Source organism: Anguilla rostrata, chromosome 3 (genome assembly GCF_018555375.3).
Source record: "Anguilla rostrata isolate EN2019 chromosome 3, ASM1855537v3, whole genome shotgun sequence".
Taxonomy (NCBI): domain Eukaryota; kingdom Metazoa; phylum Chordata; class Actinopteri; order Anguilliformes; family Anguillidae; genus Anguilla; species Anguilla rostrata.
In genome coordinates this window covers 37,142,385-37,165,966 of record NC_057935.1, presented here as the reverse complement: position 1 = coordinate 37,165,966, position 23,582 = coordinate 37,142,385, and the positions used below count along the sequence as shown (strand labels likewise).

General features: G+C 41.8%; 1 protein-coding gene across 4 annotated transcripts in view; it reads right to left on the bottom strand.

Annotated features, from left to right (window-relative positions):
• Positions 1–23,582, bottom strand: part of LOC135250748 (protein TANC1-like) — a 150,395-nt gene that overhangs the window by 84,527 nt on the left and 42,286 nt on the right. For 3 of the 4 annotated variants that reach the window (XR_010328994.1, XM_064327378.1, XM_064327379.1), the window contains exon 4: positions 6,821–6,922. Coding sequence is in view for 3 of the 4 variants with exons in the window: in XM_064327378.1 (XP_064183448.1) it covers positions 6,821–6,922 (102 nt within the window). In the remaining variant the exon portion in view is untranslated. Of the gene's footprint in view, positions 1–6,820; positions 6,923–23,582 lie in introns of those variants that run through there. The other variant, XM_064327380.1, reaches the window with a different exon arrangement.

Below are 23,582 nucleotides of genomic sequence, written 5' to 3'. Positions count from 1 at the left end.
TACATTCATTACTGAACAGTGTCAGAAGGGGTGTTGAGCTGGGTGGTCAGAAGCCACCTCTATGTCTGTAGGCTGCTCCCCTATTACCTCACTGATCTATCCCACTCCATGCATCCTTCTAGTACATTTCTATCAAATTAAAACATTATAAAACTACAATGTTTTACGAATGTAGCCTATGTGTGCTGATGAAGAAACCGAAAGCTGTGGAAACAAGAAATGTACTAGAAGGATGCATGGAGAGGAATGGCTTCAGTGAGGGCAACATTTTCTTTGTAGCAGTTGTCAGGTACAGATAACACGTTATTATGCAACATCGTATTATGTATCTAAAGTAGAAAAAAATATGTTCTAGAGAAATCCCACTTACAGCTTGCTTGATTATAGGATATTAACTTATGCAACCATTTATAGCTACAAAATGAGATTTCAAACAATGCCCATTGCTGAAGGCTTGGTATCTCAGAGGTTCTACTCTATGGCCTTTTCAGTTATGGAATGAGTTAATCTTAGTTTGAATGGTTTGATCAGTTTTATCAGTTGGCAATAAATCACATTAATACGGAAATTAACAGGTTGAGCATGACTCAATGAACAGTCATAAAAAACCTGATTATTGGATATTAATAAACTAAAGCTGGTTAAAGTTTGTAGCCATTTAATGGGAGTTAAGCAGTACTGTACTCCTTCATGATTACTTTTAATAACGGAAAATGGTGATGGTTGTCAAAATGAAAGCTAAGCCATCCCTCTGGAATCTTTAGCAAGATACCCAAACAACACAAAGCTTCGACACAAAAGAAGCATGGGTCAAGACTGGAAAACTACGAGCACCAAACCCCATTAGCACAAGTCATGCCTGGTGCGTGTCTTCCAGACCGCCCCTACACCATCTATTGGTATGCTTATCATTAAAGCAGGAAAATGAGTTCCCAGTGCTCAAAGCAATTACAGTAGCATATCTTGCACTAGCCTCAAGAAATGAGGGGAAAAAGCAGTTGGGGCTAATTTGATTTTCAGATAATGGAAGAAGAGAGAAATACCAAACACAACATCATTATTCTCAACCACGATGGTTTACAAGTCACTGAAATGCTGGCCCTTGCGGAAACCCTGATGGCAGAGATGAGGGGCAGTGGGGGATCTGTACAATCTGGCCCCCATGGTGCTGTTTGTGGTCTTTCTCAGTTTGTAAACTGATACAGCAGGCATTCATTAGCAACTGGGATTACACGCTCAACCAATTGAGCTCATTTAATAAACACTTGATGAAGGAACGCATCTCTGGCTTCCATCCAGTTACAACAGAGAGGGGAGCAGTACCGGCACGTGTGGCCACGTTCCAGGAGGTCATTGAGCATTCTGACACTGCAGAACAGTGTGCTAATGATGCCGTGACTCTCTGACACATGGAAAGAACGCATCTTTCTGGCTGAGCTGAAAAGCAGAGATGCTGTGATTGACAGCTGCTGATGTAAATGCCAAGATCGGGTCCACACTGCATGGATCACTGTCCAGCAGAATTGCCCCCCCTCCCTCAGTACACTCTAACATCAGGTTAAAAGGGAAGGCAATTGTATGTACGGAGTGGTTCCCTATTACAGTGACAGTGACTGTTATATGAACTTGCATTATATTGTATCAATTACATGAATAAACCAAAGAATAAAGACTGTTACAAAGAATAAAAACTGAATGATTGTTTAGGTCAATGGAAAGTGTACAGTATGTGTGCAGTGCCACCCACTCCAATCCTCAGAAGACAAGTGATCGAGGTGTGCTTCCCAAAGGCAAATGCAAATCACTGAATGATTCAGCAAAGGATAAAAAAGGGCTGTTATTGTTGAAATCACAGTGTCGTGCAGTGGTTAAGGAACTGGGCCTTCCACATTGAGACTACAAGCTCAAATCTTATGTGAGACAAATCTGCAGTACTTCTGAGAATTTTATTTGACCAGAAATCACTTAAATATCGTGCAGCATAAATGTACAATGTTTTAAGAAATACAAATTCAAAATCAATGTGTCTCACGCCAGTGTGACACCCCTGTGAGGGAGAAGTGGCAGTTCTGGGGAGCATACCCACACTAACACAAAATGAAACAAATAAACACCTTCCCCCTTCCCCCTCACAGGTTCAGGGCAAAAACAATAAAATAAAAAACAACAAATACAAAAGAAAGCAAAACTGAGCGACAGCTTTTCAGCACTGGTTTCCTTTCTTTGAGTGCTCTGTCAAACAAACAACAGTTCCAAAATAAACTCGCTCTCTCGGTGTGTGCTCAAGGTCTCGGCCCTGAACTGTGGATAGGAACACACCTTTAAGAACCTGGTCTGATTTATTAATGCAACCCAGGGGTGTGTGCTCTCTCCACTGGTCGGCATTGCCAAGACCAATGCATTTCTCCTGGACAATGAATTCAGCAATGACCTCACTGTGGACACATAAATATGTACACAAGAGATCAGGGCTTGCCCACGTAATAGGATTTGGCTCAAAGAGAAGGGATGCCACAGAAAGGATTAAAATAATCATGGTACAGATAACTTTAATTACAGCTCATCTGTTATGGCTGCTATGCAGGCCACCTTGAAAGCGTGCCAGAAAATCAGCTTGGCCCAAAGGCTTCAAAGCCACCTTTGTAGGGCTGCATCTACAAAAGGACACTAACACTGCAGCCTTCAAAAGCCTTCATGTGAGTTGCATTTAAAGATGTACATCATTAATGGCTGTACAAGCAATCAAGAGAGAATTTCACATATCTGTCTACCCCATCATTCTGCAGACTTGTATTATTTAGCGGTTGGTGAGCACTGTAATATCAGTCAGCGGTATAGAGATCTATATGGCAAAGTAAAAATGGCCTTCAGTGTGGAGCAGTGGTTAGGGGGTGGAGCTGCACTGGCTGAAGCTGAAGATAGAAGTCTGAAAATGATATTCATGCAATGTTATTTTCTCTGGACAAAAGCATCTTTCAATCCCAAAAATAATAGGCCAGACTACCTACTACATTGATGGACTAATAATGAATAGGCATTATCATTATCTTCACAGTGAAAGTACGGTTTAATCCCCTCGAACATAAGATAATGAACCAGTAGGGGGCGCATGTGTGGAACTGTCAGGAGGTGTTTGCACAAGTGTGCCAACTTTTTTTAATTTGCATTTTTCTACACAGTATTGCTTTTTATTTATGATTTTCTTATTCTTACTCTGCCAATCAACAGTGTTCCTGTGAACGAACAATACAACTTCATCTTAGATATGGTAATGTGTCAGGCTGTCAATGAATCAAAATAAAGTGATTAATTGCTCCTACTAGTTGAATAAATTAGTATACTAAGTGGATTTTCATTTTCTCTGAAACTTAATCTAGTTTTTCTTCTTATTAAATGTCAACACAGAACCATTCAGTATTAAAAGAAAGACTTCATTGCTCACACACAGCATATTTTATCAGCATATTTTATCAAAATTAGAAACTGTGCCTAAAGTTGTTATTTTGTCTGATAGCCTACTAGCAATAGCAATCAAGTTCTTATCAGCTCTGGTATGGGTTTTATACACCACACACGGATACTTTTCCGGTGAGAGAAACATACCATAACTTGGGGAGTCTAAAGCCAATGAAAATCCGGAGAGACTGTGATGATGTAATGGTCTAATTTTGTCTATGCGACACCATTTGCATAGAGGTGTTTGCACACCAGGAATCTGAGAGCCAGTGGGATTGTACTGATGTGCTGACCCTACTAATTCCTAATGCACCAGGTTCTTTGTCTGTTGCACTGAAATGTCAAGGACACAACAACACATATGGTGTAGCATATTCAACAGATGTGTTTACAATTTACAGTGAGTCAATGAAGACCCGAGGAATTGATCTTCAGAGACTTACTTTCACATATAAGCACCTGGGGCTTCAATTCTGTCAGCCCAGCCAAATATATTTGTTCACAGTATGGGGATTTTTAAATGTCTATGACTGCCCATTGTTTTGCCAATTACGGATACCCTCCATATGGTTCCTCACACCTGTGTTATACCAGCACAGTGAGAAATTTTCCTTTCTGCGGCATGCCAAAGGCAGGCTGGGAAAATGGAAGGTGGTGATGGTCGTTGTAGGCAGGAGCCACCTTTGACACAATGCATACAGAGAGCTGTCAGATTACTGGGAACACCTGGAGTCCAATGTCCTGCCTCTGTGTAATGATTTCCCCGCTGTCCGTCACAGCTCTGCAGTTACAGTGCAGGGATATCTGGCTCAGCTCCTGCTTATTGAGATAATGTCAGTTACAGACTACAGATTACAGGCTATGGGTCTAATACAAATGCTGTTTCATTTAGCAACATGTTACTGCCATTTTCTATCTGCTGCCACATGTATCGGCATTGGTGATAATAATAACAACATTAATAGTACTTATTACTATTGCTGATGTTTTTGTTGATAGCGGTAGTGTTACAGTTATTGTACTGTAATAATAAATTAACCAGTCTATATAGCAGTTTCCTGCGAAGGTTAGACGGTGCATCTAAGCCACCACTGCCTGTGTAGCTTGTGAGGCAGGATCTTTTTTCATCCTTAAGGATAACGCCGGGCAGTTAAAGCAGTGTGTTTGATGATAAGGCCATTCATAGTGCAGGTAAAAGCCCCTGTGATCTCCCTGTCAATGATTTAATATGATGAACCCCATTTGGGGGTACGACCAAGAAGGGAGGTTGTGCAAGAAAAGAGCTGGAATGTTAACTATAGATAATGCAGCTTAGGCTATAATAACTAACATGTTCAGGTAGAACTGTAGCTCTTTATCACCGAAGCAAGACGTTAGAGAAAACAGCAATCCTTATTCCCAGCATTGCTCCACGTTGTCGACACCCATTCCTATCAAAGGCGGGTGAAAACCTGTCTCCAACATGTCCCGCCAATGCAATGATCTTTCAGCTAATTTAATCAGACAGTAAGGGGAGAGACAGGACTGAATGAGAATGAAGCTACTGCCTGAGTGGTCCTTAGTGTTCATTTTGCTTCAGAACACCCACCACACGTCAGCTGGGGACCAGAAAGGATGTATTTGTCAGCTATACTGTGGGGTGAACCGAGGGTTAGCTTGACTAAGCTAGACCGTATGTTTCGCCAGTACACTAGAGACCCCCCTACTATGTGAACGCGACTAGACCTTCAATGACCAATGAGCCAAAACCCTGGTTTTACATCTCATCCGAATTATGGCATCTCGCACAGTGCAGAGTCTCTGATTTGATTTACTCCTCGGTATAGAGGACAGACTGCCCCCTACTGGCCCACCAAACCACTTTCCCAGGAGCTCTCCTGTGTACATTTGGTGCTACCTGAGCCAGGCCCTGCCTAGTTCCAGCCATCTGGCAGGAGGAAGTGACAGGGTGGTGTGGCTCCCCAAGACTAAGTCAGGGGTTTTCAGCCTTTTCTGACCCACCCAGGCTCACAGGCACCCAGGGGAACCCCATCCTAAGTTAGAAAGGGCTATATTTAGGGTTGATGTACATTGCGGGTGAAGGGTGGGGGGTGGAAGAGGTACCTTCTGTTGAAAAGCACACACTAATAGCCATGTGGTAAGTTTACTTGGCTTCCCAGGAGAGGGGCATACAGGAACCACAATGAGATTAGCTTTGAGCTGAAATGACAGGGAGAGCAGTGCATGCCAAGGCCAGCATATTTTTAGCTTTGCATTAATGCCAGGCACCCGACATTGACCCGACAGAATCCTCCAAGTATTCCAGGCATCCTCCGTGTTGCCGCGGCTCTATCGGACGCGGCAACGCGTTACGATGGATCCGTAATACGCGCGGCGCCAAAACCAGAGCAGCTGAGAACAGCCTGTTCTTCCTGTGGGGGGGGGGGGGGGGGGCTGGATTGGGGGCAACCCAAATCTGAGCTGGTATGTGGGGGGTCAGCTTCCAGATCCCACCTACCCTGACATCTCTACCTGTACCCGCACTCACAGCCTGAGAGCACCACTTAGACTCGCAGACCGGCAGCACACCGCTCTGAATCCGGCGCGCTCCCTCTAAACTGTCACGTCCACCTTACGATAAGAACGTGTGCAGCCGCCTCCGTGCTGATAACACAGACTGTGCCGCGATTCACCCACCGGGCGGTATCCGGCTCCACCCTCGTCTGAGAAATCGTAACGGACCAACAGTGTAATGGGAACATCACAGGCACGAACTGGGACATGCAGCTGCCGTGTATATTCAGTTCATTCTGTACAGTTACAGTAACTGTTCCTTGTCATCCAGTTCCACAGATATTTATGTCTCTGCTGTGAAGCACATTCACCCTATTGAATTCCAAAGTGCCATATACCTATATACAAAAGACCCTGCAGTGTAGCAGCACAATCACTGTTCATGTCATATTAAAACTCATATATAAAATACATATACTATACAGTCATGTATGTTCAACAGCAAAAAACTTATTGTGAACACACTTACTTTCACACCTCACCACTTAGGTACATGTGTACACATACTTTCAAATGAACTCTAAAGGACAAATTTTGTAACAAGATAAAAAATATTGATGCAGTAACGTTGACCGCGATGCGATAACACTGACCGCACCCCAAGATCAACATCCATGGACACGCGCACACGCACATACACACACACACACCACATATGTATGCAGAAGCTGAGTTTGTATATAAGCTCAGACACATAGCTAGTTATGAAAGATTAACGGGACTCTCCTGAAAAACTACTGTGCCAGCAGCTCTCTCCTCTCACGCGCTCTCTCAGCTCCGCGAGCGGCTCCCCACACGAACACAGACTCACCATTCCGGGACGACACCTTGCTGTCAGCCTTCCTCAGCGCTGAGAGAACGCCATCCTTAGGAGCACCGGGGCTATCCACATACTTGGGCTTCCTGACTGGACCTTCGGGCAGACAGAGAGAGGGAGGGAGGGAGAGAGAGAGAGAGGGAGGGAGGGAGAGGGAGAGAGAAAGAGCGAGAGTGAGAGACGGAACAGAGCGAGAGAGAGAGTTTGAGAGACAGCAAGAGACAGTGAGACACAGAAACAGAGAGGGAGAACAAGAAAGAGCGTTGAGGGGAGGGGGGGGGAGCAGGCCACGAAAAGAGAGAGGAAAAGAGAAAGAGAGAGAGGGAGAGAGAGAGAGAATTTGGCCGGATTAAGTTTTTCCAGATGGGATTTGGGGAGAAGAGCCGAATCTCCTGCCGAGACCGGCCTGGCTGAGAGGCTGAGGCTGCTCACTGTTCTGAGATCCCTCCTCTCCTGCCTCACCCGGCACAGACGCCAGACTGCAGATGAATCAGCCACAGAGAGGCATGCTTAGGGAATGTCAACTTCAGCAGGAAGCCATGACAATTAGCCTCTCAGGGACACTTCTAACAAGACTGGATTTAGAGGGATTCAGGCCAGCGTCCACAGGACGTTACGTCCCTACCTCCCACAAGCTGTCCCTCGTAGCCTTCGGTTCCCTAACAATCGGTACCTTGCCAGACAGTTCAGGGAGGAATGAATGCTCATCATCACCTAGCTCTGTTTCACACCTGCCTGTGAGAGGGAAGTCCATCGGATCTGACACCATTCTGAGCTGTAACATTTCTCTCGTGCACCTCTTGCCCTGGGACATGTTTCTCGCTGCCCTGCCGAAACCTTCACACCCCCGTAGACGGGACCGGGAGCTGGGACTGGAGCCCCCAGGACATCCCGATAACCTTTTCTCCACAGTCACCAATATTATAGAAGAGGCAGTCCCCCAATCATACTGTAAGCTTTTACTCGATCTAGTCGAACAATTCGCAGTCAAAGCAGGCAACTGATGCCATTTTCACTTAGGCTGAAGTCCGATGCAGACCCTTTTTTACGTACTGCTCTACATGCCTGAATGTTTTGCTTATTTATAAATAGCTCCTACTTTAAGCATTTTCCCATGCACATGGGCCTCACCTTATACTGTATAATGCAAGGTGAAATGAAATTACCCAGCTCTTTAAATTCATAGAGATTTGACTTTAGGAAATAAAAGTATGTGTGTGTGAGAGAAAGAGAGCAAGTATGTGTGTGTGTGTGTGTGTGAGAGAGAGAAAGAGATCGAGAGAGAGTGTGTGTGTGTGTGTCTGAGAAAGAGAGTAGTGAAAAGTAGTAGCATGATACATAATGTGGCAATGTAACACAGTCTTCTCTTTAGAGCTTGAAGCCCTGGTCATGGAAAAGAAAAACAGGGAGGATGAGGGGTTTGGTCACTCCTGTCAGTGAGTGAGTGCCATTCCACAGATAAAAGAGAGAAAGATTTGCCATTTATATACCAGCGGGATGACCAAACTTGTCGTCAAGGAGATTCCAAAACAAAGAGGCACCCAGCCCAAGAAGGCGATGTGGAAGAGGCCACAGCAGAACCAGGATTTAGATTTTAAAAATTCAGTTTCTAGCTTTAAAAATAATTGTAAGACATTGAACCATTACGAACAAATGGAAAATGTAATGGTAATAAATTATGTATGCTGGAAGACATTGTACCTTATTAAAAAAACACTTCTAATAAAATTAGAAATCAAGAATTGTTCAAAGAATTGTCAAACAACTGCAGATGAAAAAGAAGATTACAGCACCACTGAAAAGGGAGTCAATTATTATTATGGTATTTTGACAAAAAATAGATTTAATTTGGGGGGCACTGGGACTCTTAAAAGAGACACTACTGGCACTGTGGCTAAAGTGTACCCAGTCTCCAACTACAGCCCTTGAAAAGTGGATAATATAACAGAAATCCATGCCACGTACTTGAGTTGAACAACTGTTTGACAAGCCTTTTATACTATAATCCCCAAATCCACAAGTTGAGCAGTAGCTCTAGGATACCTGACAGCCTTGAGGCAATTAATAGACTACGATCTCTACCTATTGGTGTCAAAAATACTGCCCAATTTAGCAAATGGCTGACATTTTCTAGAACTGCACCCATAGTATTCACAATAAAGTAAGAATGAATAGTCCCTAGGCTAACATCCCATATTTGTGAGCCATAGACTGAATTTTGCTGAACAATATGGTCCACAGCACCGTCCTTTTCTCAAAAGACTGTAGGCTTATCACAGGTAGCAATGAGTCTTTTTTTCTAAAAAAGGAACAAATAGGGAAAACGAAAAATGCGAGCAGGGCACTGACGCTGAACAATAGAGAAAGTATCCAGTTGCTATCTGGGGAGATTTCTTTTTAAAGTCAATAAAGAAATGCTTGTCACTTACACACAGAAAAGCTGGAGCATTTGTAAATGAACTTTTTCCCCATAACTCGGTCTGCACATGAATTCTGGCCTCCTTGGTGCTTTTCACCCTGAACACCAAGTAAACTGTAACAGAGTATCACCTCTGGAATCAGCCTAATGGACTACAAGAAAGCTGACTGTAATGTGAATCTGATATCATGCCCTGGTGTGGAAGGCACTATGTCACTAGGCTTAAAGAAACAACTGGATTTCTGCTGCCCTCTATAGATCCTTTGGTAGCCATGGTAGGCACAGTGCATAGCCCACTGCTTCTCCACTAGCTTACTTGGCTAAAAACCTGCAGTTTACATGAGTTCTGAATAAATATGGATCTGCACCGTGTGTGCTAACGTGACAAAAACACAGCACCTCGTGTTGTTCCGGAGACAAAGGCATCAGGAAAAATCTTAAGCAAATAGCCCACATCTAAGACACTGTGGTTACCTAGAAGGGATGAGAAACAAGTTTTTGGGGCACAACCCCCATTCCCAGCAGGCACTTGCGGGTCAAACTCTGATCAATTTAGACTAGCTTGAGTGAGCTGCCCTGACGGAACAGGGCCGGTTTCCTCAATCAGACGTGCCGTGTGACCTGTGCAAGCTTCCAGCAGACGTTCAGTATTCCGTGATCGAGCCCATCTCTGAACAGGGGTGATATTGTGGTCAGGCTGGACCGTTTAGCGTAGAGTCACACGGGTCCCGTTAAAGACACGCTTTGAGGCAGCTACAGGCTACTGAGAAGACTGCTTGCACACAGCAACTCAGCTGAGGCTTAGCTCACAGAGACATGCCGCAGTACACATATTCAATTCCAGGGATGTTACGGAGTACCTGGAATACCTTTTATTGTCAATCTCAAAGGCAACTTTAATTTTATATGATGCACTGGCATAATTGATTGTGCAACCTAATCACGAGTAATCATCAGGGGATGGCAAAACTTTAATTTAAGAGAAAAGGTGGCAGGCAATGTATCAAATTACCGACTGTAAAGCTTCTATTTGTAAACATTAAAAGCAATAATGAAGTATAACCTCCATGCAGGTATTCATAAGAAACGTGTTTTGAAAGCACGTTGCTGTCTATTAACAACTTTTCAATCAGGCTGAACAAAATAATTTTTTATCGTCATGGTTACGTTTTACAAGTAAATTTAATGACATTAAGAATGTAGAAGGGAGGCAGTCCTGATGGTAATACAGGTGAGGAATACTACATTATTGAATCATCTGGGCCATGGCTGGGACCGGCAGCCCTAAGGGTCATAGTTATGGCTTGGCGTGTGTCACTGAAGTCACAGGTGTCACAGATTCCTTGATTCTTGCCATTTCTTCGGCAGTGCTTTCTGCAAATTCTCAGCAGTTTTGGATGGTAGCTGTCAACCTTGACGTAGCCTGCATTGTGATTTGTATATGACAAAGCATTTTAACCATTGCCAAATGCCAGAAACAAACTGCAATGCACACAGATTCCGGAATGCGTTGGGATCAAGATTCCCGTCCTTGTCAGCTGTTTGACGGCTCCTGTCAACAGTATCGATGCGGAGCGCTCCTTCCCCCATTACTGTAACGTTGTCGGAGACAGCAAGCACTCCATCAAAAACTCAAGCCTCGTAATGTTCATGTTGCACCAAAACTTTAAAACAGACACATGACAACCCTGTTTTATGATTTTAGTAGTGCAACTTAAGCATGCTCTGTTTCTGACAACATTCTGTTAAAGGAAAGAAGCATTCTCTTCTTCTCCTGATGGACTGAAGTGATTAAATGCATCTGCCTATTTACTCATATTTGTTCCTAGCAGCAACTCCCCACTGATTTTATTTTATTTTTTTGTGCAACTGTTGTGACAGTAGCGCATGTTATTTCAATAATTTCCCACTGTAGCCCATGAGATCTATTAATCATTTAAATAAATAACAATAATAAAGTTGTTTTTTAAAAACACCGAGTTCTGCTGGTTTTTTCAGTTTCCCATGATTTTCGATAACTTCGCTGTGACTGCTGTGACTTTAGCCAATATTTTTCGTGACAAACACCCAGTCTTAGTCATAGTCTTTCCTGTGGAGATCTCAATATCCTCTGGTAAATTGAACACCCACAGTGCACTTGCAAAAGCTGCACATGAAGTGCCCTTCTCCAATTCAGTGTCTGTGCAAGACAGTCCAGGGGACTGTGGAGTAAAAAGAAGCTGTGGCTTGACATCAAGTGTTCAACTGGAGCACATGTGCTTGTCTATACTCTCCAACATAGACAGTGAAGGCTAGAGTGATGGATTAAAAATATATCTGAATAAATATAATAAATAAATAAATAAATACTAAAACGTATTATCAAAGATACATTAGCCAATTGCGTGTCTGTAAGTGGTGTCAATAGAAAAAAATAGGAATTTGTAACAAAATGTATGTTTATTTAAAAGCAATCCTCAATAAATGCATATGGCTTGAGACCGGTCACAGGAGAGAGAATTGTTTAACAAGCAAAATCTCATTGAAATGGATGAATGAAAGGAAGAGAACCACAAACCAAATATTCAATACAATCCCCTTCAAAATCACATGCTTCAGACTACAGTAACTCTTTACCCCCATTAAGAGCAGGATGTGTGTCCCTAGTGTCTTCCTGTGACATTCCCATTTCCCAATTACACTTACTCCATGAACCAATTATAATATATTAGAAAGCATTGCAGCTCTGCAAACAATGTCCTTGGAGGCTAACGAAATGGCTTCGAGCTCCTGTTTGAGCTTCTCTCATATGCATAGGTTTGGGGGGAGACAAGACACCTCCAATATTTTCATATCAATTGTTCTCTATACTAGTATGCTTATGAGATTTAACGTAGGACTATGACTAGGTGGCCCAGCAGTATGCCTCCCCCTAAGTTGAAATGAAACCTATACCTACGGCTCCTCTAATAGATACTAAGATCTCAAAAAATAAAGAAATTGGAACAAAGTAATTGCTTGGTCACAGTATGAACAAAATAAAGCATACCAAAATAAAACAAAGAAGATTAACAAGCCAAAGCACAAGCTTTTTTTTTTACCGGTACCGTACCTGAAGAGAATAAAAACATACAACCTCTATGTTAATTTGTCTAACTTATTAATTATTATCTGGTATTATCAGATGTTTAAAGATTTCTAAAAAATAATTAGATTAAGCATTAGATTTTAGAAGTGAACCTACTATAAAGAATTAACAGCTTTTTAGGTAGAACATCAGAGTGAGAACCCTTCGGGGACGGGGGATTTTTCGTAACTGAAATTTTTTGTCATTTTTTAAGTTTAGTCAAAATACATCTATTTTAATTTTAATCATTTACTGCCATATCTATTTTTGTTACTCGACCCTTGTTTTTAAGAGGGTCTGCAGTTATAAATCTTTTTTATAAGACAAAAAACAATAATCAATCCAATACTTATAAGTAAGGATCCCATTTGAACATTGTTTCTATCTCGCTTTCAGAAAGATGCAGCACAATAAAAATGCAGCATAACAGGCTAATAACAGTCTGTCAACTGTTATCAAAAGATGCTACCTGTCTTGCATTCACAGAAATGAAAACATTATGCACCCCAAATTAAACTCATAAAGAATGTTGCCTATGTGTGTCCATTACAACAAAGCAGAAAGACAGGGTATTGAACAAAAAAAAAGCTCTTGAAGGGTGCATGGAGTGAACTGAGTTTATAAAACAGGCTAGGGATGGATCAAGGGATGATAGAATTAGGGATGATCTTTCCGTGTTGTAATGAACATTGAAAGGGAGCAGCAGTCCGTGGAAGAGCAGGCAGGTTCACCTACCCAGCTCAACTTAGACTCTTTTCAGCACTGTTAATGAGTAAATTAGTCTGTTAATGTGTCCAGAAAACACTCAAATTCAGGTTGTACTGCAGGAAATAGTATTGTGTTTTTGTTACATTATACAGCTACAGTGGAACTTGTTCCCAACGCATTGATTTTAGACCCAACATGCAGTCACAGACTGGGAGTATTAGCAGAAAATGAGGTCTCAGTAGCCTAAATAATGTGATTCCTGCCTCATACACAGGCATCTCACGCACAAGTCAACTTCCATGCTAGTTCTGGCAGCACCAAACAGATGAATTATTAAAAAGATGAGAATTACTGTGAGTTGTAGAGAATAAACTGTGCGTTAGCCTTGAATCATCACTTGTCCAATTACTTGTCCGACCCTGGGTTTCACTTGCCCCAGGCAGACAGGCAGCCATTTTTCCTGAACCCTGATACTGCTCAGCATTGGCATTATTCAAAATTACGGTTTACTGCACCGCACCGACATTATTTACAAAGGTGCTTAGAGCACAAACCAAAATACCAGTCCTGCCGCATTCTAAGTGCATGCAAGAGGATATTCCTCTTCAAGACAGAGGGAATGCGCTCCAATGGCAGCGTGAGGCAGATTTTCCTACTTGCTGAAGTCCAATCAGGACCAGAGTTCATGGGAACCCAACACTCTCAAGTCCTTACCAAGGGGAGTTTTTTTGACAGACTGGCTCATTGCTGAAAGGGTAGGGGCTTGTGACAGGAGGCCTAAGGGACCGGAAAGGGGGGTGGGCAGGGGTATGGAAACCGTGGATCTGTGGCCCCTGTCAGGCAGAGAGAGAGGGAGGGCCCTCTTCGCTCAAGTGTGACCCACAGCAATGAGCAACCTTGGGGACCCTGTGCCGGACTGCCACATTAGCTTGTTACAGCTGAAGAAGGATCATCACTAAGCTATCAATGCACCAGCAATGGGCGGATAGTGTTGTGTTGTCATGGGTCATACGATAGGCAGCATCAGGCCCTAGTATGTTTCTGCCTACTGGATGTTCTCAGTAGAACCACCTGAAAAAGTTCAAGATGAAAATAACTTTTATTTTTAAAAAAACCTATGACTAAGTGTTGAACTAAAGTCCCTTTCAGTGCAGTGTTAATGCCCTGCAGTTCACCTTTGATTGCTTACATTTCCTGTCTGAGCCACTATTATGATGTACAATGGGTAATGATTGACAGGGCCATTTACATAAAAAACCAAAACCTTAGCACTCCCCTATTTCTTTGTACTTCTGGTTCCTTCCGCAGAAAAGCGGAGAGCAAAAATACCCGTCTTCCGACACATGGCCCTAGATTTCCTAATTCAGATTTATAACAGAATGCAATCTTCATGATAAATGACATGGAGGACTGGCTGCACAGAAGAGATGGCCAAGGCAGAACACAAGCCCCATATGGGCCCCAAGTTGCCAAGCCAGTCTCTGCTCTGTAATGGACCTATCGGGACCCTGGAGGCTCTGAATCAGGCAGGGGAAAAAAGAGACGAGGCTCAGCTTTAATTTCATCACCAAGCAGTTAATTATCTGAAGAAACAGACCACACCGTCATTTATCCAGCACCTAAAACTGACCATTAGCAGGACACCATCCATATCTATCTGAGGACATACCCTTTCCACTACAATAACTATACTCAATAAAAATTATGAAAAATAAAAATCTGACAAACCAACAGCTGATTTCGAAGGGTTAGATGGGGGAAAATATGTTCTGGTGTTTTTTCCTATTGCAACACATATTTTTGGGTAAATTTTATAAATCCAACCCTTACAAAGCACACCTCACTCAACAGATAGAGATCTCATTGAGCTGTTAATTCATAGAATCAGGTATCCCAAATTAGGGCTGAATGAAAACCCACTGGATGGTACAGTATATCTCCAGGAACACGATTAGCAGCCCTGCCCTAAGTTTACTGTGGAAGAGACTTCAACGAGAGACCTTTCACTAGGGAAAAACAAAAAAAACTCCCCAAAATGATTTAGCAGAGAAACCAGGCAGTTAAAATGAGCAAGATATACAGTAAGGGGAATGAAAGAAGAAAGATCAAATTAATATTTGTTTGTGTAAATTTTGCTCGTGTTTGTACAATTCTAGAAAGTGGGAGTGGGATTAGGAAGGAAGACAAAGAACTCCATAGCAGTGTCATCTTACCAGAAAAAAATATGATAATGCAAAAATATTAAGCTGACATTCAGCAGGATGTAAGCCGATCCTGAAAGGATTTACACTGTATTATGACACAGCAAGGATGGAAGTGACAGCGCAGTACATCTGCTCAGATATCACGTATCCGATTGCATTACGTCCGGGCTGATTTAATTACCAAATGTCCTGAGTACTACAGAAAGCCACAGAAAAACCATTACTACTTTCTTCATCTACTGCCATATAACATCCTGTCATGTTTATTGAAGGGATGTCTTTGTTGACATTAATCTAATGTTCGCCCTGCCAACTGCCAATACTCTGTACTGCCACGCTTAATCCTCTGGCCTATTGGACTGCCAAACTTTGATTTTCATACACCATTTTCCCGTGCTCCTCAAATGATACATTGGCACAGTGCACAGGTGTCACTATTTATTTTTCAGATAACCCAGCATTATGAAAATACCTCTGCTGACAGGACAAATAGTAATCCTGGACACATGTCGCAAAGTCTACCTCAGAATGTAAATGGCAAATGACAACCAGGCAGCTCTCTTGTAGACTAGACTATTAGTCTAGTTTTTAATTAAAGGTGACTTAACACAGCACCTGCTTAGAATTGCTCTTTGTCTTCTGAGGATGACAATTTTTCACTGACACATGATGATAAATTACTATTATTATAAGAAAAGATTATGTTGAGGGACATACTTTTCTTCTGTTTTGGTTTAGTCATTGCTGAGCTCACACACAGTAGCACGCAGCCAACATTCCCACCACTTCAGGCTTTCATGTTAATGTCTGAGCTGCCAAATACAAAATATTGTGCAACAAAACAAATACTTTTACAAAAAATAATCCTTCTTCAAAGAACAAGTCACGCTGGAGTGACTTAACATGGATTCTGTACTGTAATCGCTGCCCTCAGGAACCAGGGAAGTGGGATGCATTGGAGACAGGCAGTCATGGAGCTGGTGTGCTCTTCAGCCAAGCTGACAATGTGAGAAACGGCCTCTCCAGAACAGGACCTTCACTCACAGACAAACCCTTTGAACTGTGAGTGGATTGAGGCCTTTTATCAGCCTTCTACAAGAGACAGCCTGTGATGGGAGCAGTTCCAAAGCGAAATACTGCTCACATGAGTTCACTCTGACTCAAGTCCGGCCAGCACCGGCAGTGTAGCATAATGGGTAAGGAGCTTGTCTTGTAAACTAAAGGTCACAAGTTTGATTCCCAGGTATGACACTGCCGTTGTACCCTTGAGCAAGGTACTTAACCTGCATTGCTTCAATATACATCTAGCTGTATAAATGAATTCAATGTAAATGCTATGTAAAAAGCTGTGTAAGTCGCTCTGGATAAGAGCGTCTGCTAAATGCCAGTAATGTATTTATTTCTATTACCAATTACCTTTGGTATGCACTTATTGTACATCGCTTTGGCTAAAAGCATCTGCAAATAAATGTAATGTAAATGTAAATGCTCCCAGCCGCTTCTCAGTTGAACAAGTTCCCAAACCTTAGACCTTGAGGACGTTTAATGGGGCAGCCAAGATTTCAACGAATCCATTGAAGGTTTCACTGTACTCACAAATCAACCATCCAGAGTGCTACTTAAGAGTGCAGCTGGCAGAGACTGTATGATTGGCACACATTATAAAATTAAGAACACAACACCCAGCTCTGTCCAACCATTACTAATGTGGCTCAAAATTCCCTTCTTCCCTCCTTAACGCTGAGGGTGTACCCATCAGGACGTTTGCCATATAAATGCTACTGTGTGCTACTGACAATAAAAAAGATGCTGAAGATCACAGCAAAGCATGTGCTCAGGAACAATCACTACTCCTCCTATCTGCTTGGATATGCTGAGGGAGGGAGGGAAGGTGGGAAGCAAATAGCCAAAATGAAAAAGTTTACGAGAGCTGTTGGCTATGTAAGCGCAGTATGCAAGGACAGACAGGTTCCTGTGGCCTTGTCTTCTCTCTGAGAAGAGTACATAAGGTGAAGCAGGTCCCACTGACTTATAATCATTTTCACAGAGCTTTTAGACAGGTAAGACTCAAAGCTTAGCTGTCTGCATGCTGCTATAGACACGACTTTAAAGCTTAGCTGGCAGCGTACAACTGCGTTTGGCCAGGGACACACGGAGTGCCAGCTCAAAGCTGAGGCTTTGCAAGCGGCAGCACAAATCATGAGAGTGAAGCAAAATGAGGTTCGGTAATGGTTTTGTGTCATTCCCTATACTGCTGAACAAGAGCTAGCTTTCCATAGGCACAACAAATTGGACAGTTGTTTACACAGGGGCACTGTGATCCTGTTGAGTGTGTTTGATCCAGTGCTCAAGCAGAAGCTGGGGAAAACATCCATTGAACGGGATTTGTGAACATCATAGAGTTTCTGAGAACAGTTAAGCTGTTCTCTGAGACCACCAAAGAAATATTGAGCAAGCGCCATTCATTCTAATGCACTGTCCACTGTAGACCATTTTTAATATTCTGATAAACAACAGCCACCCAGTCACACAGTTCATGTTAAGGTCTGAAGTAGCTGAAGCAGTATTTCTCCTCAATGAACAAAAATTGAACAAACATAGCACAGAGAAGTATACATTATGCAGTAAGAAATTAAAACAGCAAAAAAAAGTTCACATCTGCATGACAGACAGACATCAAAAGCTATTTTTTTATAAGTGGAACATATCTGACGTAAATGCACTTACATACAGTCCAAAAATGGTAATATCATTTAATGTTGTTTTGTAACAGTGAAGATTTCTGACATAGGAGATGGCATATTTGAAATATGTACTTACGCACAAGAAATAACTGTCAAAAAAGAACATGACTAATTAACAACATTCCATATACTGTGTGAAAGACAAACCCGACACGCATCTCACAAGAGACCAAGAGTAGCCAGATTCACTCATAGACCAGTGGACAAGTGACAGCAGACATTACAGTGAGATTTCTTACAGACTTTTTGGGACAGGTAAACACAAATTGAGGCTAACTGAGAAGGCACCCAAAACTGAGACATCTGCCGGCACTAGCACAACATCTGCAAAGATCAAACTTCGAGCTCTGGGAAGCATTAAACATAAATGACAATTAACTTTCGAGCTGAAATGACCTCCATACAAAACCGCCACCTTGAGACCCACTGTTTGGAGGCCTCATATCCCAGATGCCGAGAATGAAATATAATCTGGGTGAGACAATGGCATTAAAGTCTGCATGGGAGCGTTCTGCACATGCTCTGTAGGCGCAGTGGCAGGCCCCGGGGCTCTATTTGTGTGCATGGTGAATGGAGCCACTGCTGCTCCTGCTGGAGCCGCAAACAGATTTCTGTTTAATGTCCCTGCAGTGTGTCATAAAAAGCTAAATAAGAGCAGCCAATCAAATTTTGTACAACTCACATCACAGTGCAACCTCTAAAACAATTTCCACTGGTCAGAGGAGCTCAACAGGCACATATACAACATACACACAACAACTGAATGTACTTGTGTTTGCACTCAGATTACTAGGACCAGCATGAAACCTTACATATTCAGCTGGTAGTTCTCTTCCAAGCAAAAGCAAAGTAGTCAGTAACTAAATAACAGCTACAGTTTTCAACAGGAATAAAACAGTTTTGCTATGCTGGCTTGCTATATAGCTATACTATACATTTGTTTAGGCAAAGGGTACACACATACTGTAACTACTCCCCTCTGAATGAAAGATTCTGACATTTAGGTGAATGCGGCTATGACCTGACCTATCAGAATCTCGACTGCCCAGACAGGTGGAGTGCAAGCATGATGACACCTCACAGCTAGAGCAGGCAACTGATTTTCCCAGCATGCTCAAACTGCTCCTTTGTAGCAAACCTCCCACTCTCCTAATGATCAAATCACAGGCAATCAGCAGATGTGATGTGTTTTGTGAACTGGACGTGCTTTCAATGTGAAAAGGTACCCAAGAAATTCAGTTCCTGATTTCTTATTTTTTAATTAGTCACAGATTTAACAGGTAAATCAGACACTGCAATAAAAACAAGATCTCACTATGAGCATATTAAATGAAGTCCAGAATATAAACTAAATGAATTGAATTTGAATTCAAAAGAAAATACAAACAACTCAAATATAAACAGAAGAACAAGCATTGAATTAGCATATGAATTAAAAAACATACACAACTCAAACAATAATGGAAAAACGATAAAGAAAAACGCACCACACAAAGAAGATGTGATTGCATGCATGTGTGTGTGTGCATACGTGAGTGTGTGTGCACGTGTGTTTGTGTACGTATGTGTCTCAGTGTGTGTGTGTGTGTGTGTAAAGATCGTATTATTCAGTTATTTGGTTCATCAGACAGGTCCCTAGCCAGCCTATACGTGAAATTGCAAATTAATGCGGATTCTTTGGAAATATTAATGTATTTATTCCATAGCCTTGATCCTCAGAATCTGACTGGGTACTATCCACCCATGAGAACTCAGCTGATGCAACGCAAATACTACCTGCCACAATATGAAAAACAAGAAAGCTCATTGAAGACCCCCGTCCAGCTCAATGTCTTTGGCAAATAATAGAAGCATGTCTGAGACACACACTAAAACACATTCCCTAACCTCCAGCATCTCTGGATTCTCTGAGAGATAGACAGGAAGATCTACTAAGAAAGAGTGCAGAGTGCAGTTGTTGCTGCTGATTGTGAAATAGCTGTTAACACTATATATGTAACTAATATAATAATATATTACAGGCATTTAGCAGACGCTCTTATCCAGAGCGACTTACACAACTTTACAAAGCATTTTTACATTGTATCCATTTATACAGCTGGATATATGCTGAAGCAATGCAGGTTAAGTACCTTGCTCAAGGGTACAACAGCAGTGTCCTTACCCGGGAATCGAACCTGCGACCTTTCGGTTACAAGCGCAGTTCCTTACCCACTGTGCCACACTCCGTCCGAGTGTATATAACTACTGATTCACTAAAGTAGTCAATGACATTCAATTCAATTTCACTTTTATGGAGATACTGTCACAAAGATGCTTTAAAAGAGAGGAAATACGAAAACACTGGGCAAGACTGAGCCTGAAAATCCAGCAAGTAAAAAAAAAAAAAGAAAAAAGCTAAAGGTAAAAAAATCTGTAAAAATGAGAAAAACCCATTCTTCCACAAACTGTCTTCAGTTCAACTCCAGCATGTACTAAACACCACTCTGAGTCAGCACATTGGAGATTTGCATTGAGCTATCCAATGACCTGAATTCAACCACCATCCATATTCTACTGCTCTGTTGGCCACAGCTTACAAGTGAAACTGACCTCTTATTACAAATAGAGTCTTTGAGGTGTGACACTAGCACACAAACAGAATAATATGCTATATTTTTTAGGTGCAAAATGTAATGTCTCAGCCATCAGATCAGCCTTCATAAGATTGTTTATTTTATTTTTTTCCGAGGGTCTTGTCAAGTTCAACTTTTCTGCTGCATTAATTTATATTTGAGGCTGTGCTGCATCTCAGCTGCCGTACAATTATTTTTAAAACTCCAAAATGGCTCCTGCTGTCAGATTACCCCAGCGTGCACAAATAAAGTACATGGCTGTTTCACTCGGATCATTTTTTAAAGTTGAGCCAGGGCTGATTCAATTACCTTAGTAAGAAACTTGCTGTCATTTTATAAGGGATTCATTTTAATCTGGCAAACCATAATGGTGTAGGAATGATAATAATGAAAAGAAAACCACTCAGCCACAGACATGATGGATTCAATGACCATCAAATGGACTTCTTCCGTTTTTCCTAGAACAATGTACTATGTCAAATTACAGAATTTCTATTAAAGTGTTTATTATTAAAGTAACATCTAACATAAAGATGTGTCCTCACACAATGAGCATAGCAGAAAAACAAATTAAACAAATTACAGGTGGCAAGTTCAATGACTTCCACTTTCAAGCAATTTCAGTACTGAATGACTCACCCAGTAACACTGAATCATTTCTGTCTCTTGTTACCCAAAGACAAATACCCTTGCAGAGATCATCTAGCCCTTTGAACCCCAAACCTGTTAGTAGTGTATTCCTCTAGCAACTATGACAACTGCCATGACCATTGACAAGTTTACACATTGCAAGGCTTTTAAAAGACTATGATGCATTACTGCACAAATCTCTCCTTACTGCAAGTGACTGTTGCTGTAAGCCTGTTTTGGTGCTGCCATGTAGCTCATCTGGTTAAGGCACTATACTCTCTCCATAGTACCATGGATGAACCTTGAGGGTTGGGATCAAAACTCAACTGCGCCAACACCAGAAGGTATTGTATGATATGTTAAAATGTGTTTGTATTTATTGGCATTCATGATGCCTTCAATCAAAACCAAATCAACAATTCCAGATTGTTGCTATACAACCCCAAACTTGCACTGATCCTGCACCATGCTTTCATTGCTTCGACTGCGTACATACTCTTACTTCCAATAAATCTCAAATATAGACTCACCCCTCCGTAAAACCTTACTCCGTATCTCAGGTATCCAGTTTCAGTGTCTAGCGCAAATTTTCTTCTCTCTTGTTTATTTGCTTTCCTCAGTGGTGGCTTTTTGTCAGCTATACCTCTTTTCAGACCCACATCATTGAGTTGTCTTCTGACTGTGGAAGGATTGACAGAAACACCTGTGGAGTTCCTCAGATCAGAAGGAAGAGAGGAGCTTGACTTTTTTCCTCAAAGATAAAATCGCTGAGCGCTGCCTTTGTGATGGTGATAGTTTCAGCAGCCTAGCAGTTCTTGCCTGGTTGTCAGGTGTCGCATTTTCTCAGTATCTTGTAATAATCTTTTGAACAGAAGTATTGGAAACTCCTGTCTTCTGCACTTATTTGTCTTTGACCTTCACTTTCCTTATGAAGCTGAAAGTACATGACAAATAAATCTGCAAGACAGCTAAGCTGTGTTTGAGTAGTTCTTTGTTTGAATGTTAGAGTCACATTTGAAGGCATATGGTTGTAATATAACCTCACTGACACTTTTGGTAACACCTTGTTTGGTAACAGCTGTAACTTGTTTGTTGACTAGAAGGATAGAAGACAAAGTGGTAGTAGGATGCACAAAACAAAGAATGGACAATTACTGATATTATTATATGTAGTGGTGGGAGGATTTCTGTGATTTTCTGTTAAAATACAGTATATGTTCCATGCATTGCTGTGCAACACTGAAAAAAGTAATTTGCATTAAATGGCTGATTTTTACCTGGAAATTTAATGAATGAAAGGGTGGTCTCTGACTTGCAGTACTGCATGTCTCATTGCTTTCCAGCAACCCTCACTGGTCAGCTGGAGCCTGCAAATCTGTCCGTTAAGTTGCACCTCCGACTAATCTCTGTGAAAGCTTTGTGGGCTGCAGTGAGACTGAAATTTATGCAGATAAAACCATTTAAATATGCATGACCCAGAAGGTGCACTGTGTCACTGTTTCCCTGATAGCGTGCGCTCTCCACGGACTTCCAGGTGCTTTGTCATCATTTTCTTCTAGTACATACCATGGTTGATGAGGCACAAAAGCATCACAATCCTTTTGTGGATCATCCCCAGTTTGAGAAGTCTATTTTCAGCTGCTACCATGATTGAGAATTGCAGATATTTACCAACCGCCCATTACAAAAGGATTCACAAAGCAACTCCCCTTTTCAAAATCTTCCTCATGTGCCACTGGGAACAGCCATTCATACTCAGAGCAGTGTCGCTGACTGGCTGCTGGAACAGTAGTATCCACAAGGCGGTAGTGCTTTAGTTGCCTTTGTTGTCAGTATTAGCGGCTGACAACATTTTCAGCAACCACTGGGTGATGGAGGCCCCTGATTGGTTTCCTCCACCTCTTACATCTGTCCCATTCTTCCACACTGCGTTTACTCTTCTAAAGTACTCTTTACTTTAGAATACATATGATTTCTTCTCGCTAATCCAGTCAGTATACTTTTCTTCCTGCCTTCTTTGATAGTTTCAGTAACAAAGATGGCAATGTCAACATGGCCTACGATTGGTAGCGATGCTTTCAGAAGATGAGCTCGGCAGAATGTGTTCTGGCGTGTTCACAGTTTTGATCCTGGACACCATTGTATTTAATGTGAGGTATTCTTTAGTTTTCCTTCCAACTGATTGAAATGAGTCTATGCAAGTGTGTACATGGCAGTAATGCCTAAAGTGAAAAACACCAACAATTCACATTTTTCAGAACATAACAGTAGTCTACAATGCTAAAATAAATGGGAAATTTTTCTAAATCATGAAAGCAAAATAACTGCAT